This window comes from Hemiscyllium ocellatum, chromosome 7 (genome assembly GCF_020745735.1).
Source record: "Hemiscyllium ocellatum isolate sHemOce1 chromosome 7, sHemOce1.pat.X.cur, whole genome shotgun sequence".
In the NCBI taxonomy this organism is placed as follows: domain Eukaryota; kingdom Metazoa; phylum Chordata; class Chondrichthyes; order Orectolobiformes; family Hemiscylliidae; genus Hemiscyllium; species Hemiscyllium ocellatum.
This window is the reverse complement of record NC_083407.1, coordinates 5,510,538-5,528,334: the sequence shown is the minus strand read 5'-3', so window position 1 is coordinate 5,528,334 and position 17,797 is coordinate 5,510,538. Positions and strand designations below refer to the sequence as shown.

At 47.5% G+C, this 17,797-nt stretch overlaps 1 protein-coding gene across 1 annotated transcript in view; it reads left to right on the top strand.

Moving 5' to 3' along the window:
- The first annotated feature begins 15,901 nt into the window (after positions 1-15,901).
- Positions 15,902-17,797, top strand: part of si:ch211-67e16.11 (uncharacterized) — a 57,174-nt gene continuing 55,278 nt past the window's right edge. Inside the window, exon 1 of the mRNA XM_060827783.1 lies at positions 15,902-16,568. Within this exon, the coding sequence (XP_060683766.1) occupies positions 16,160-16,568 (409 nt within the window). The 5' untranslated portion in view covers positions 15,902-16,159. The remainder of the gene's footprint in view (positions 16,569-17,797) is intronic.

Sequence of the window (17,797 nt, the reverse complement as noted above, 5' to 3'; positions counted from 1 at the left end):
CAACTTGCCCACCACCGAGGTCGGGTTCACTGGTCTATAGTTCCCTGGCTTGTCTTTACTGCCCTTCTTAAACAGTGGCACCACGTTTGCCAACCTCCAGTCTTCCAGCACCTCACCTGTGACCATCAATGATACAAATATCTCAGCAAGAGGCCCAGCCATGACTTCTCTAGCTTCCCACAGAGTTCTCGGGTACACCTGATCAGGTCCTGGGGATTTATCCATCAAGACATCCATCACTTCCTCCTCTGTAATCTGGATATTTTGTCACCATCTATTTCCCTACAGTCTGTATCTTCCATATCCTTTTCCACAATAAATACTGATGCAAAATATTCATTTAGTATCTCCCCCATTTTCTGTGGCTCCTCACAAAGGCCACCTTGCTGATCTTTGAGGCGCCGTATTCTCTCCCTAGTTACCCTTTTGACCTTAATATAATTGTAAAACCCCTTTGGATTCTCCTTAATTCTATTTGCCAAAACTATCTCATGTCCCCTTTTGCCCTCCTGATTTCCCTCTTAAGTATACTCCTACTTCCTTTATACTCTTCTAAGGATTCACTCGATCTATCCTGTCTACACCTGACATATGCTTCCTTCTTTTTCTTAACCAAACCCTCAATTTCTTTAGTCATCCAGCATTCCCTATACCTACCAGCCTTCCCTTTCACCCTGACAGGAATATACTTTCTCTGGATTCTTGTTATCTCATTTCTGAAGGCTTCCCATTTTCCAGCCGTCCCTTTACCTGTGAACATCTGCCTCCAATCAGCTTTCGAAAGTTCTTGCCTAATACCGTCAAAATTGGCCTTTCTCCAATTTAGAACTTCAACGTTTAGATCTGGTCTATCCTTTTCCATCACTATTTTAACTCTAATAGAATTATTGTCGCTGGCCCCAAACTGCCACCTCAGTCACCTGCCCTGCCTTATTTCCCAAGAGTGGTCAAGTTTTGCACCTTCTCTAGTAGGTACATCCACATACTGAATCAGAAAATTGTCTTCTATGAACTTAACAAATTCCTCTCCATCTAAACCTTTAACACTATGGCAGTCCCAGTCAATGTTTGGAAAGTTAAAATCCCCTACCATAACCACCCTATTATTCTTTCAGATAGCTGAGATCTCCTTACAAGTTTGTTTCTCAATTTCCCTCTGACTATTGGGGGGGTCTATAATACAAGCCCAATAAGGTGATCATCCCTTTCTTATTTCTCAGTTCCACCCAAATAACTTCCCTGGATGTATTATCAGGAATATCCTCCCTCAGCACAGCTGTAATGCTATCCCTTATCAAAAATGCCACTCCCCCTCCTCTCTTGCCTCCCTTTCTATCCTTCCTGTAGCATTTGTATCCTGGAACATTCAGCTGCCAGTTCTGCCCATCCCTGAGCCATGTTTCTGTAATTGCTATGATATCCCAGTTCCAATGTCCAACCATGCCCTGAGTTCATCTGCCTTCCCTATTAGGTCCTTTGCATTGAAATAAATGCAGTCTAATTTATTAGTCCTACCTTGTCCCTGCCTGCCCTGACTGTTTGACTCACTTCTGTTCTCAGCTGTATCCGTCTCAGATCGATCTCTTTCCTCACTTCCCCCACCTTACGAGTTTAAATCCTCCCGAGTAGTGTTGTTGGAGCTGTCCCCATCCAGGGCAAGTGGGGAGTATTCCATCACACTCCTGCCTTGTACCTTGTAGATGGTGAACAGGCTTTGAGGATTCCCTTGTAAACATTGTATTTATGTGGCGAGTCCAGTTTCTGGCCGATGGTAAGCCCCCAGGATGTTAATAGTGAGGGTTTCAGTGATATTGTAATGCTATTGAATGCCAAGGTATTACGGTTATATTTCTTTTGTTGGTGATGGTCATAGCCTGGCATTTATGTGGTGTGAATGTTACTTACTATGTGTCAGCCCAAGCCTGGATATTGTCCAGATCTTGTTCCATTTGAACACGGCCTGCTTCAGTCCCTGAGGAGAGGTGAATGGTGCTGAACATTGTGTAATCATCGGGGACCATCCCCACTTCTGACCTTCTGATGGAGGGAAGGTCATTGATGAAGCAGCTGAAGATGGTTGGGTCTAGGACACTCCCCTGAGGGGCTCCTGCAGAGATGTCCTGGAGCTGAGATGACTGACCTCCAACAACCATGACCATCTCCCTGTGATCCAGGTATGACTCTAACCAGCAGAGAGTTTGCCCCCGCTACCCATTGATTCCAGTTTAGCCAGGGCTCCTTGATGCCACACTCGGTCGAATGCAGCCTCGATGTCAAGGGCTGTCCCTCTCCCCTCCCCTCTGGAATTCAGCTCCTTTGTCCATGTTTGACCCAAGGCTGTAATGGGGTCAGGAGCTGGGTGACCCTGGGGGAACCCAAACTGGGCGTCACTGAGCAGGTTATTGCTGAGCAGGTGCTGCTTGATAACTCTGTTACTGACCCCTTCCATCACGTTACTGATGATCGAGAGGAGGCTGATGGGGCAGGAATTGGCCGGGTTGGATCTGTCCTGCTTTTTCTGTACAGGACATACCTGGGCAATGTTCCACATTGTCGGGTAGATGCCAGTGTTGTAACTGGACTGGAACAGCTTGGCGAGGGGCGAGGCAAGTTCTGGAGCACACGTCTTCAGTACTATTGCTGGAGTGTTGTCAGGGCCCATAGCCTTTACAGTATCCAGTGCCTCTAACCATTTCTTGATATCACATAGAGTGAATCGATCTGATCTGAACAGTGGTGGGTTAGGTAAACGTGAGGTGCAATGAGACCTGGGTTTCGTGGTGGAACAGTCGCTGAAGGTTGGCCTGCATGTGCAGCAGGCAGTGAGGAAAGCTAATGGCACGCTGGCCTTCATAGAGGAAAGATTGGAGTAACAGAGTCAGGATGTCTTACTGCAGTTAGACAGGACCTTGGTGAGGGCACGCCTTGAGTAATGTTGCTGTTTTGGTCTCCTAGGGTGTCACGTGTGCCTCAGTGGTTAGCACTGCTGCCTCACAGCACCAGGGACATGGGCTCGATTCCCATCTTGGGTGACTGTCTGTGTGGAGTTTGCACATTCTCCCGGTGTCTGCGTGGGTTTCCTCCGGGTGTTCCGGTTTCCTCCCACAGTCCAAAGATGTGCGGGTCAGGTGGATTGGCCATGGGAAATTGCCCGTAGTGTTCAGGGCTGTGCAGATTAGGTGCTGGTGTATGGGAGAAGGATTCACATTTTTGGATCATTGGAATCTCTTTTGGGGTAGAAGTGACCTGTACAAGAAGGATGTATTGTACCTAAAGTGGAAGGGGACTAATATACTGGCAGGGAGATTTGCTAGATTACAAAGAGTTCTTGATCAATTGGGTCAATGGGCTGAGGAGTGGGAGATGGATTTTAATTTGGATAAATACAAAGTGTTGCATTTTGCTGTAAAAACAAGGGCAGGACTTATACAGTTAATACTCGGGCCCTGGGGAATGTTGTTGAATAGAGAAACCTCGTGGTTCAGTACATAGCTCTTTGAAATTTGTATCACAGGTAGACAGGGTGGTGAAGAAGGGGTTTAGCACACCTGCCTCCATTGTGCAGACCACTGAGTATGGGAGTTAGGACGTCATGTTGAGATTGTACAGGCTATTGGTGAGGCTAAATTCTGGAAGACTGTGTGCAGTTCTGGTCTCCCTGCTACAGGTAGGGTGTTATTAAATTGAGTTTAGATCAGAGTAGTGCTGGAAAAGTACAGAAGGTCAGGCAGCATCCGAGGAGCAGGAAAATTGACATTTCGGGCAAAAGCGCTTCATCAGGAATTGTCATTAAACTGAAGAGAGTTCAGAAAAGATTTATAAGGATGTTGCTGGGAGTGGAGGGTTTGAGTAATAAGGATGGGCTGAGATTTTTTTCACTGGAGTGTAGGAGGTTGAGGGGTGACTTTATTGAGGTTTATAAAATCATGAGAGGCAGAGGTAAGGTGAATAGCAAAGTTCTTTTCCTTAGGGTGGGGGCATTCAAAACTAGGGGGGTATATTTTTAAGAAAGATTAAAAAGGACCAGAGGGGCAAAATTTTCCCACAGAGGGTGGTTCATGTGTGGAATTAACTGCCAGAGGAAGTGGTAAAGGTGGGTACAGTTACATTTAAAAGACATTTGAACAGGCACATGAATAGTAAAGGTTTAGAGGGATATGGGTCAAATGCAGGAAAGTGGGGTTGTTTGGTTTTGGAAAATTGCTCAGGATGGACTGGTTGGAACATAGGGTCTGTTTCCGTGCTGTATGACTCTATGACTACAGCGCGTTCTGCTATAGTATGACAATTGCGTTCTACTGCAACCTCACAAATTGCGCTGTGGAAAACCACTACAGAAAATTGCCCTGGAGAAGATCACTAATAGAAAATTGCTATAGCTGTTCAGTTTGCGCTATCCAAAGTGTCCACAATTTGACAATCATATAATAGCCAATTCATGTTGATGAAATGTGTGTTATACCGGAATGATCTGTATCTGAAATGGAACCTGATGATGTGAATAGCCGCGGGATTGAAATATTAACTCTCTCCCCACTGATGCTGCCAGACCTGCTGAGTTTCACCAGCAATTTCTGTTTTAGACTGGTCTTTCCAATCCCACAACCACTTCCATCTAAAGGGCAGCAGATACATAGGAACACCAGCCCCTGCAAGCTCCCCTCCAAGCCACTCACTATCCTGACTTGGTAATATTTCGCTGTACCCTCAGTGCCACTGGGTCAGTAATGGTTGAATTAATAGCCAACATTTATAGCCCACCCCTAACTGCACAGAGGTCAGTTAGAAGTCAACACATTGTTGTGGAGCTGAAGTCAGACCAAGCAAGGACAAATAGTTTCACTCTATAAAGGACATTAGTGAACCAGGTCGGTTTTCCTCCAACAATTGACGATGTTTTTATGGTCATCGTTAGACTCTTTATTCCAGATTTTTAAAATAAAGTTGAATTAAAATTCCACCATTTATCTCGGGGGGATTCAACCCTGTGTCCCTCCAGAACATTATCTGGGTCTCAGGGTTTAAAGTCTGGTGCAGAGAGCACTGGGCCACCACCTCCCTCCACTGTTCACAGTCATTCGCCCCACCTTCTCCAAGCAACTCCAGGTTGGCAGTGTTTGCATGGCCAGCAACTCCCCAGTCCCATATTGTCCAGAAATGAAACACAATACCAGGGCGGAGAAAAACAAGGGGTTACAATCTTAAAATCTACAAGACAAACCTGTTTACTGGGCATAGTGTTGACAGCAAAGAGAAAAGATGAACTGTGTGCTTGTGACAGAAACCATGTGACCGAAATTGGCAGAAGTTCTCTGAAACCTGACCTATTCACCAACTTTAACCGCATCAGAGCAACTGGTTTGACTTCTCGTTAAAATCCATACATCTGAGAAATTTACCGTCCACACCCCATCACCTCTGATTGACAGATTTTCTGAAATCACATGGATTATAGCCAGTCAAGCACAGGGCACAGAACTACTTCCTCCTACCGGGGGAACGGGCAATAATTGGGAGTCCCAGCAATTCCCACATCCCAACAAGTAACTGTCCGAAAGAGAAATTGAAAGTCAGAAGGAAAGAGTGAGGGAATGTCACAAGGGGAGACAGAGGATCAAAGTTGAAAAATTCACCGAGTGGACAAGCGGCAGAGAGAAACAGCAAATGGTGAACAGAGGCAGAGAAGTGTACAGCACGGAAACAGACCCTTTGCTCCAACTTGTCCATGCTGGCCAGGTATCCTAAACTAATGTAGACCCATCTGCCAGCATGTGCCCATATCCCTCTCAACCCTTCCTCTTCATACACCCATCCAGATGCCTTTTAAATGCTGTAACTGTACCAACCTCCACCATTTTATCTGGCAGCTCATTGTATCCATGCACCACCCTCTGTGTGAAAAGGTTGACCCTTATGTCCCTCTTAGCAGATGAAGAATTTTTACTCTGATGGATTTCCACTTCACCCAGCGATAGCAACAGGATCAAGTATTGGTGTCAGCGGCTAATCCGGGGGGTGTAATGTCATAAGAATATATGAACGAGGAGTAGGAATAGGCCGTCTGTCCCCTGGATGCCCCACCATCAATAACATCATGGCTGATCTTTTCATGGCCTCAGCTCCACTTCCCCGCGTTTTCACCATATCCCTTAATTCCCTTACTGTTCAAAAGGATTTATCCATCTTAGCTTTAAAAACATTTAACAAGGAAGCTTTAACTGCTTCCCTGGGCGGGGAATTCCACTGATTCACAACCCTCTGGGTGAAGAAGTTCCTCCTGAACTCAGTCTGAAGTCTGCTCATATCAGAAAATGTGCATTCATCATTCTCAGAGTTACTGCCTGCACACATTGCAGTTGTGTATTAGCCTTTCCATTAGAGGGAGCTCTGTGTGTGTGTGAGTGAGTGATGTTTCTCTGCGTGAATCTGTGTTCAGTCTCCTCACATTCTGATGGCCAGGCCATCCCAGCAACAGGAATCTATCAGTGCATCCTGACTTTATCCCACTCCCTTCACTGATGCTCACCTTCACTGACCCTCAAGACAAGTGACGTGGAATGTAAAAGGAGGGCACTCTTACTCCACTGTACACAGCAAGGGTGTGACCATTCCTGGAGTACACGTATCCCCTGCTTTTCAAACACTCGTTTTACCCAACTTTGCTTTTACGAAAGACCTACATTAGGACCTCTATATGTGAATCCAAAGAGGATTTTTTGATTTTACGAGAAACGGCTAAATATTTCCATTTAAATCATGCATCTTCACTTTACACCATTTTTGGCTTATAAGTGCAGCAGGAAACGCTCTACTTTCCTGGAAACGCTCTACTTTCAGACAGGATTCCTGTACTGTGTACAGTTTAGGGTCTCCTCACCTAACTAGGGTCATACTCACATCAGACACAGTACAGATTGGTTGATTCTTGGCACAGATGGTTTGTTTTCTGGGGAAAGATTGTGCCTCCACCCCATGGAGTTTACTAAAATAAACTCATTCCCTCAGAGTGTGGTAGATGCCAGGACACTGAATAAATTGAAGGAGGTGATATATTTTTACTGAGTAACAAGTTGGAGGGTTATGGGGAGTGGGCAGGAAAGTGGAGTTGAGGCCGAGATGAGATCAGTCATCATTGTATTGAATGAAGAAGGCTCGAGGGGCTGAATAGCCCACGCCTGCTCCTTACGAGAGGCGATCTTATTGAAAGATATCAGAGTTCGCACGGGTTTTGACAAGATTAGTGCTGAGAGGATGTTTCTCCTTGTGAGGGATTCTAGGACTTGGGATCACTGTTCAAAACTAATAGGGTCTCCCATTTAAAACAGAGATAAGGAGATACTGGTTCACACAAAGCCCTTTGGAATTCCCTTTCCCAGAGAGGGGTAGATAGGCCTCCCTTTCCCAGAGAGGGGTAGATAGGCCTCCCTTTCCCAGAGAGGAGTAGATAGGCCAACCTTTCCCAGAGAGGGGTAGAGAGGCCTCCCTTTCCTACAGAGGGGTAGATAGGCCTCCCTTTCCCTGAGAGGGGTAGATAGGCCTCCCTTTCCCTGAGAGGGGTAGATAGGCCTCCCTTTCCCAGAGAGGGGTAGATAGGCCTCCCTTTCCCAGAGAGGGGTAGAGAGGCCTCCCTTTCCCAGAGAGGAGTAGATAGGCCTCCCTTTCCCAGAGAGGGGTAGAGAGGCCTCCCTTTCCCAGAGAGGAGTAGATAGGCCTCCCTTTCCCAGAGAGGAGTAGAGAGGCCTCCCTTTCCCAGAGAGGGGTAGATAGGCCTCCCTTTCCCAGAGAGGAGTAGAGAGGCCTCCCTTTCCCAGAGAGGGGTAGATAGGCCTCCCTTTCCCAGAGAGGAGTAGAGAGGCCTCCCTTTCCCAGAGAGGGGTAGATAGGCCTCCCTTTCCCAGAGAAGGGTAGATAGGCCTCCCTTTCCCTGAGAGGGGTAGATAGGCTTCCCTTTCCCAGAGAGGAGTAGATAGGCCTCCCTTTCCCAGAGAGGGGTAGATAGGCCTCCCTTTCCCAGAGAGGGGTAGATAGGCCTCCCTTTCCCAGAGAGGAGTAGATAGGCCTCCCTTTCCCAGAGAGGAGTAGATAGGCCTCCCTTTCCCAGAGAGGAGTAGAGAGGCCTCCCTTTCCCAGAGAGGGGTAGATAGGCCTCCCTTTCCCAGAGAGGAGTAGATAGGCCTCCCTTTCCCAGAGAGGGGTAGATAGGCCTCCCTTTCCCAGAGAGGAGTAGAGAGGCCTCCCTTTCCCAGAGAGAGGTAGATAGGCCTCCCTTTCCCAGAGAGGGGTAGATAGGCCTCCCTTTCCCAGAGAGGGGTAGAGAGGCCTCCCTTTCCCTGAGTGACTGGGTTATTCAATAGACTCAAGGCCTCGTTAGATGGACTTTTTGAGCTATAAGAGAATGAAGAGTCAAGGTAGTTAAGACCACAGTCGGATTATCGATGACTGTCCTGTGTGGCAGCACTGGTTGATGGCGCTGGATAACTGCCTCCAGCTCATTCCTCTTTTCCTACTTAATGCCTCAGCTGGACAACTGGTGGGATCAGATTCTCTGGAATGCACCCAGACCAATCCCTGACCACAGCTCAGTAGTGAAGGGGCAAGGTTATTTCACAGTTAATTCTTAAGACACCAGCCTTGTTACAATGGAAAGTGCACGGTGGCTCAGTGCTGAGCACTGCTGCCTCACAGCGCCAGGGACCCTGGGTTCGATTCCACCCTCAGGTAACTGTCTGTGGAGTTTGTACATTCTCCCTGTTTCTGCATGGGATTTCTCCCATGTGTTTCCCATGATGTGGTGGTGTTGGACTGGGGTGGACAAAGTCAAAAATCACATGACAACAGGTTATAGCCCAACAGGTTCGTTTGGAAGCTCTAGCTTTTGGAGCGATGCTCTTTCTGCTGTTGAAGGGGCAGTGCTCTGAAAGCTTGTGATTTCAAATAAACCTGTTGGACTATAACCTGGTGTCGTGTGATTTTTAACTTTGTCCGCAGTGTTCTAGTTTCCTCCCACAGTCAAATGATTTGTAAGTTAGAGTGGATTGGCCATGCTCAATTGTCCCATAGTGTCCATGGACCTGCAGGTTAGGGAGGTTGGTCATGGGAAGTATAGCTGAAAATGTGTTGCTGGAAAAGCGCAGCATGTCGGCAGCATAAAAGGAACAGGAGATTCGACGTTTCGGGCATTCTTGAAGAAGGGCTTATGCCCGAAACGTCGCTTCTCCTGCTCCTTGGATGCTGCCTGACCTGCTGCGCTTTTCCAGCAACACATTTTCAGCTCTGATCTCCAGCATCTGCAGACCTCACTTTCTCCATGGGAAGTATAGGGATAGCATGGATGGCTGGGATTCTCTTTTAAATGTTGGTGCAGACTCAATGGGCCGAATGGCCTCTTTCTGCAATGTAGGGATGCTATGAGGTTCAGCAAACCGTTTACTCACCAACACTGACACTATGGTGCACAGAGCATGTTCAGATGGGACTGTAATAACTATTCCTGCGATATTAACCCATTCCTGCCCAGCGTGGTAGTGAAGAGGTTAATTCAAGGTTTTGGTGGGTGACCGAGGAGTTGAATGGTCACTCAATCCACCTGTCACTCTATCCTCACATCACTCGGATCCAGGTCAGTCAAATGCTCAGTCACATGGTCACTCATCGCACAAACTCAGTGTGTCCAATAGCCCCTGCCTCAGGGAAACCAACCTGGACCAGTCTTGGAACGGTTTTCTCGAACAGTTTCCTGACCCCTGCACTCAACATGACCCGAGGCCTGGTTAAGTTATGGTCACACCTTGCTTAGTAACCACGGTGACAGCAAACCAGCAGCACATTTCAGAAGCTGAGGTCACTCAATCTGTCCGAAATATTCACTCTGAGGAGAGGCAGCTACAAGGAGCTGATAACTCAGCTCTACTGATTCACCTCAAATACCAGAGACTGCAATACAGATTCACCTCAAATACCAGCACACTGTCATACCGATTCACCTCAAATACCAGCACACTGTAATACAGATTCACCTCAAATACCAGCAGACTGTAATACAGATTCACCTCAAATACCAACAGACTGCAATATAGATTCACCTCAAATACCAGCAGACTGTAATACAGATTCATCTCAAATACCAGTGGACTGTAATACAGATTCACCTTAAATACCAGCAGACTGTAATACAGATTCACCTCAAATACCAGCAGACTGCAATACAGATTCACCTCAAATACCAGCAGACTGCAATACAGATTCACCTCAAATACCAACAGACTGCAATACAGATTCACCTCAAATACCAGCAGACTGTAATACAGATTCACCTCAAATACCAGCAGACTGCAATACAGATTCATCTCAAATACCAGCAGACTGTAATACAGATTCACCTCAAATACCAACAGACTGCAATACAGATTCACCTCAAATACCAGCAGACTGTAATACAGATTCACCTCAAATACCAGAGACTGTAATACAGATTCACCTCAAATACCAGCAGACTGCAATACAGATTCACCTCAAATACCAGGGACTGTAATACAGATTCACCACAAATACCAGCAGACTGTAATACTGATTCACCTCAAATACCAGCAGACTGTAATACCGATTCACCCCAAATATCAGCAGACTGTAATACAGATTCATCTCAAATACCAGCAGACTGTAATATAGATTCACCACAAATACCAGCAGACTGTAAGTTGCAGCACTGATTCCCAGACTTTGAAATCTCTCAGATAACAGATTAAACTGAGGCCCAAAGGACCCTCCCAAATGACACAGATGATCCAATGAGGATCTTTTAAAGAGACTGAGGAAATTTCTCATAGAGTCATAGAGATGCACAGCACGGAAACAGAGCCTTCGGTCAAACCCGTCCATGCTGGCCAGATATCCCAACCCAATCTAGTCCCATTTGCCAGCACTTGGCCCATATCCCTCCAAACCCTTCCTATTCTTATACCCATCCAGATGCCTCTTAAATGTTGTAATTGTACCAGCCTCCACCACTTCCTCTGGCAGCTCATTCTGTATACGCACCACCCTCTGTGTGAAAATGCTGCCCCTTGGATCACTTTTAAATCTTTCCCCTCTCACCTTAAATCCTATGCCCCTCTAGTTCTGGACTCCCCCACCCCAGGGAAAAGACTTTGTCTATTTATCCTGTCCATGCCCCTCAGGATTTTATAAACCTCTATAAGGTCACCCCTCAGCCTCCGATGCTCCAGGGAATACAGCCCCAGCCTGTTCAGCCTCTCCCTGTAGCTCCAACCCTCCAATCCCAGCAAATCTTCTCTGAAGTTGAAATGTGTGTTTCTGGAAAAGCACAGCAGGTCAGGCAGCATCCAAGCAGCAGGTGGGTCAACATTTTAGGTATAAGACCTTTATCAGGAATGAGGAGGGGGAAGGGGGTTATGAGATAAATAGGGGCATGGGGTGGGGCCAGGGGGGCGGTAGCTGGGGAGGTGATAGGTAGATGAAGGTGGAGGTTGATGGTGATTGGTTGGCAGGGAGGGTATAACGGATAGGTGGGAAGCAAGACGGGCAGGTAGGACAGGTCAAGGGGGCGGTGCCAGGTTGGCGGGTTGGATCCAGGATGAGGTGGGGGGAGGGGAGATTTGGAAACTTGTGAAGTCGACGTTGATGCCGTGTAGTTGCAGGGTCCCAAGCTTAGGATTCTTAGCGTTCTTCCTCCAAGCTTAGGGTGGCTTGGATTTGGCGGTGGAGGAGGCCTTGGGGGTGTGGAGCGGGAGTTGAAATGGTCAGTCACAGGGTGGTGGGATATCTGCTCCACGCTTGCCCCTCCCCCCCACCTGCACCTACCTATTGCCTTTCCAGCTAATCAGTTCCACCCCCACCTTCCTATTTATCTCTGATTCCCCTTCCCCCTCCCACATTCCTGATGAAGGGTTTATGCTGGAAATGTTGATTCTCCTGCTCCTCGGCTGTTACCTGACCTGCTGTGCACTTCTGAACCTTGACTCTCCAGCATCTGCATTCCTCGCTTTCTCCTCGCTGCTGTTAATCTTTATGAACCCTTTTAAGTTTAACAACATCCTTCCTATAGCAGGGAGACCAGAATTGAACACTGTATTCCAAAGCGGCCTAACCAATCTCCTGCACAGCCACAACATAACCTCCCAACCCCTATCCTCCATCCACTGACCAATAAAGGCAATTTGAAAAAACATTGACTATCTGCCATTCATCTCATCGCTAACGTGGGATCTTGCTCTACACAGATTGACCACCATACTTGCTACCACACAGCAGAGAGTCACCGTTGAGAAAGGACCTCACTGACTATTTTCATGTCTCAGGAATGTGTGAGACTTATACAGAATAGAGACTGATGTTCAACCTGACAAAGCTCATAGAAAAAATATATTTTAACCCTTCTCTCTCAGAGATTTCAAAGGTTTGTGCTGTCAGCAGATTAATCTGATAACCCTAATTCTATCACAGCGTTGTGATTAACTTCCCAGGATCATGACACCCACTCAATGCTGGTAAATTCCCCCACATCCTCATGGTGCTCAAAGTTCCTGATCAAATTCCTGCTATGAATCCATTTCATTCTGATAATTCTCGCAAATCTGGTAAATCCCAGGATCACAATAAATCCTGGGATCCTGATAAATTCCCTCAATCCTGACAACTTCCCCAGCCCCTGATTAATCTGAATATCCTCATAAATATCATGATCTTTAAAATTCCCAGTTGAAAATGTGTTGCTGGAAAAGCGCAGCAGGTCAGGCAGCATCCAAGGAGCAGGAGAATCAACGTTCCGGGCATAAGCCCTTCTTCAGGAATGAGGAAAGTGTGCCAAGCAGGCTAAGATAAAAGGTAGAGAGGAGGGACTTGGGGGAGGGGCGTTGGAAATGCGATAGGTGGAAGGAGGTCAAGGTGAGGGTGATAGGCCGGAGTGGGGGTGGGGTGGGGGTGGGGCGGAGAGGTCAGGAAGAAGATTGCAGGTTAGGAAGGTGGTCCTGAGTTCAAGGGTTGGGACTGAGACAAGGTGGGGGGAGGGGAAATGAGGAAACTGGAGAAATCTGAGTTCATCCCTTGTGGTTGGAGGGTTCCTAGGCGGAAGATGAGGCGCTCTTCCTCCAGCCTTCATGTTGCTATGGTCTGGCGATGGAGGAGTCCAAGGACCTGCATGTCCTTGGTGGAGTGGGAGGGAGAGTTGAAGTGTTGAGCCACAGGGTGGTTGAGTTGGTTGGTCCAGATGTCCCAGAGGTGTTCTCTGAAACGTTCCCCCTCCCACTCCACCAAGGACATGCAGGTCCTTGGACTCCTCCATCGCCAGACCATAACAACACGACGGCTGGAGGAAGAGCGCCTCATCTTCCGCCTGGGAACCCTCCAACCACAAGGGATGAACTCAGATTTCTCCAGTTTCCTCATTTCCCCTCCCCCCACCTTGTCTCAGTCGGTTCCCTCAACTCAGCACCACCCTCCTAACCTGCAATCCTCTTCCTGACCTCTCCGCCCCCACCCCACTCCGGCCTATCACCCTCACCTTAACCTCCTTCCACCTATCGCATTCCCAACGCCCCTCCCCCAAGTCCCTCCTCCCTACCTTTTATCTTAGCCTGCCTGGCACACTCTCCTCATTCCTGAAGAAGGGCTCATGCCCGAAACGTCGATTCTCCTGCTCCTTGGATGCTGCCTGACCTGCTGCGCTTTTCCAGCAACACATTTTCAGCTCTGATCGCCAGCATCTGCAGTCCTCACTTTTTCTCTTAAAATTCCCAATCATCTTTATAGACCCCGTTGATGCTGATAGTTCCCAGTCAGAAAAAAACTTTGTAATCATCCTGTTCATAAATGTTATGACCCACTTCTGGAGCCTGATAGAATGTAAGAGCTAGGAGCAGGAAGAGGCCATTCAGCCCCTCCAGCCTGCTCTACCATTCAATACGATGATGGCTGATCTCATCTTGGCCTCGAGCCCACATTACTACCTTCTCCCCATCGCCCTCCAACCCCATTACTCATTAAAAATCTGACTGTTTCCTCATTGAAACCACCAGACTCTGGGGGAACAAATTCCACAGATTCACAACCCTTTGGGAGAAGTAATTCCTCCCCATCCCTGATTTAAACAAAGACCCTATTGGTTCTGATCCTTCTGTTTAACTGCAAATAAATCCGTGGCAGCTCGATGAATTCCCAGGTCCCCATGAACTGCCAGTTTAATTAGATCACTCCCACATTGTGCCCTCTGGTCTCCTGCAGGGATCTATCCTTGATCCTCTAATTCTCATCTCTCTCAATATTCAGAAACACAGCATTCATTTCCACCTGTACACTGGCGACACCAGACCTTCCTGCCCGAAACATCGAATTTCCTTTCCTTGGATGCTGCCTGACTCGCTGCGCTTTTCCAGCAACACATTTTCAGCTCAACACCATCTCACTTACCTCAGAATTATCTGATGAGCAGAAATTTTACCAACAAAGTATGAAGTCGACCAAAGACATTACTCTATTTTCCTCGATTAAGTCTGTTATGTTTCTGTTAGCCATCTCCTGAGAGAATATCTAATGTTAAACCAGACACCCCAACCTTCACATTATTGTAAAATATCTACGGCGCATAAAGAGGCCATTCAGCCCACCGGGTCTGCACCAACCCTCCAATGAACATCCTAACCAGGACCTGCATTTCCCATGGCTAATCAGCCAAACCTGTGCATCTTTGGATTGTGGGAGGAAACCCACACAGACCCAGGGAGAATGTGCAAACTCCACACAGACAGTCACCAGAGGCTGGAATCGAACCCGGGCCCCTGGTGCTGTGAGACCATCTCTGTAACATTCACCATCTTCACCCTGTTTCAGCATATCTGCTGCAACCCTGAATCCTGTCATTATTGTTTCCAGACTCCTGTGATGTGGGGGTTGTTGATTAGGCCAATATTTGTTGCTGAATTTCAGTCCACTCCTGGCTCATCTTTCACATCCTTTCCTTTGTAAACGTGACGTCATCCAAAACTCTGCTGCTATTTTCTAACTCGCACCAACTCCTGTTCCCCTGTCTGTGTGTGTGAGGGAATCTGAGTCCGTGTGTGTGTGTGTGTGTGTGTGAGAGAGAGAGTGAGTGTGTGTGTGTAAGGGAGACAGAGAGTGTGAGTGTGTGTGTGTAAGGGAGACAGAGAGTGTGAGTGACTGTGTGTGTTTGTATGTGTGTGAATATGTGGGTCTGTGTGAGTGTGAGTGAGTGTGTGAGTGTGAGTGAGCGAGTGTGTGTGTGTGAGTGTGCATGTGTAAGGGAGACAGAGAGTGTGAGTGACTGTGCGTATGTACGTGGGTGAATATGTGGGACTGTGAGTGTGAGTGAGTGTGTGTGTGAGTGTGTGTGTGTCTGTGTGTGAGTGAGATGTGTGTGTGTGTATGAGAGTGTGAGTGTGTGTGTGTGTGTGTGTGAGAGTATGTGTGTGCGTGTGTGTGTGTGAGTGTGTGTGTATGAGTGTGTCTGAGTGTGTGTGAGCGTGAGTGTGTGTGTATGAGTACGTGTGTGTGTGTGTGTGAGTGTGTGTGTGTGTGTGTGTGTGTGTGTGTGAGAGAGAGAGACTCTCTCCTGAAGGATGGTGTGTGTATGGAAGTGCCAGAGGAAGTGGTGGAGGCTGGTAAATTAAAACATATGAAAGGTATCTGGATGGGTATATGACTAGGACGGTTAGAGCGATATAAGCCAAGTACCGGTAAATGGGATGAGATTAACTTCGGATATCTGGTCGGCATGGACAAGTTGAACCGAAGGGTCTGTTTCCGTGCTGTGCGTCTCTGTGACTCTATGAAGGAGCCTCTGTCTCCAGCCGTGTGTATACTGGGGAGATGCTGGGGCTGAGTGGAGAGGGGGATCTGCCAAGCTCCACCCAGCTTCTGGTCTCAGACTGTGGAAGGTGGAGCCAGCATTTCAGAACTGACTGGAAGCTGCAGTGGTGGCTCCCCACAGTTTGGAGCAGTCAGTTGTGCAGTGTGTTCCCCCCTGAGGTTGTTGCTGAGTGTGTATGTCTGAGTGCTTTCAGCTGACAAAGCCAGCACTCAGTGTACACCCCTTGGACAGTTCTGAAGGTGGGGGATCACCGCTGTGTGTGGTTTCTCACTCTCTCATCCCTCCCTGGGGACTCTGTGCTGACTGGTGATCCTGGTCATGAGCTGGCACTGGGAATGGCTGCTGTCCGTGGCAATCCTTGTTGAGCTGATGGGGGCCGAGGGGTCGCAGTTCAAAGCCGCCCGGCTTCATCGCTGGTCTACAGCCAGCCTTGGTTACCTGAAATCCAGCCTCTGCCAGCGGGGGTCCTTTCTGTCCGACTCCGAGTGCAAGCGACTGGCAGAGATCCCGCAGACGGCTGTGGCGGTTTATGCAGCAGAGCCTCGGACTGGCGAGAAGCTGCTGACCATCCTGCCGGACTCTGGTCTCAGTTTGGGATCCCCACATGACGCCGTCATCACCCTCGACCCGAGTCCGGAGCTCAGCTTTGGCCACCCAGTTACTGTCTTCTACGTTGACTTCAATGTGAATGAACGGAGATGTGGGATTCGGGAGGGACTGTACTTAGGTAAGCATCAAAGAGTGTTTCTCTTGTGTCCCCACTGCATCATTCAATTTCCTGTAGTTGCTCATGGTCTAGAATTCAGTCACGAAACCAGTCTCTCCTCCTTCAGGGCATTCCTTCAGAAAGAAACATCTTCCACCAGGGTCTTGGTCCAAGTATTACTTCTGTGGCTTAATGTGAGACTTTAGTCTGACACTTGCCCCTGTGTAACACCTTGAGACATATTTTTTAGTACATTGAAGATGCTAGGTGAATGCAAGTTGTTGTTGTGCATCAATCCTGATGGATCAGTCCTGTTCCTGGGGACCAGCTGCAGGGTAACGAATTGTATGGTTGGTGATTGATTTGGGATAAGCAGAGAGAGGCTGGAGTGTACGAACCACAGGGAGAGGGCAGGACAAAGACTGGAGAAAGAATTGGAAGGTAAAGGAGAGGGAGAGAGTAGGATTTAAAAGTCAAACTTAAGTGTGGAGAGAACAAAAGTTCTGATGAATTCATACTCAACCCAAAATAGGGAAGTTAAAATAGTCACATCACAGTCTCTGACCTTGAGAATGAGAGCTGTTCATGAATTTTTAAAAACATGATCATGTTGTGGTCCGCGGTTTATTGTAACTGGATTTTTTACACAGAATTAAAGGTCAGGGGAAACAAATCTAAACACCACAGAAGGATCAGAGGATGAGGATGAGAGACTGCGATTGTATCTGGATGTGTGAGACTGTGACTGTGTGGGATTGTGAGGAAAGGTGTCCGACTGTGTGGGACTATATCTGACTGTGACAGTCTGTCCAATGCTGTGGGAATGTGTTTGACTGCACCTGACTATGGGGATTGTGTCTGACCCATCGTCAGCTTGGAGCTCTGTCTAGGTTCAGTGCCAAGCAGTGCAAGGGGTTTGGTTCTTGTACCTTGCGGAGTTAGGTTGGGGGTTTAGATATGCTTATGGTACTGGAATATTTTGAACGTTCTTGGACTTGTAGCGTATTGTTTGGCCTATTTTTGCATGTGTTTGTGGATATGTTGTGCTTTTGCATCAATTTGCATCACTGTTGTCATTTCCTTGTTCTGGGCTTAGTTTTATATTGTCAGTTATTGCTGTATTTATAAATACATCCGTGTTATCTATCGGCCCCTTGTTAAACAGGGATCATTATAACATAGATTGCTGATGATATTATTGTTCTATATTTTTGTTATGGAGATATGTTGCTAGTAAGATATTATACTTT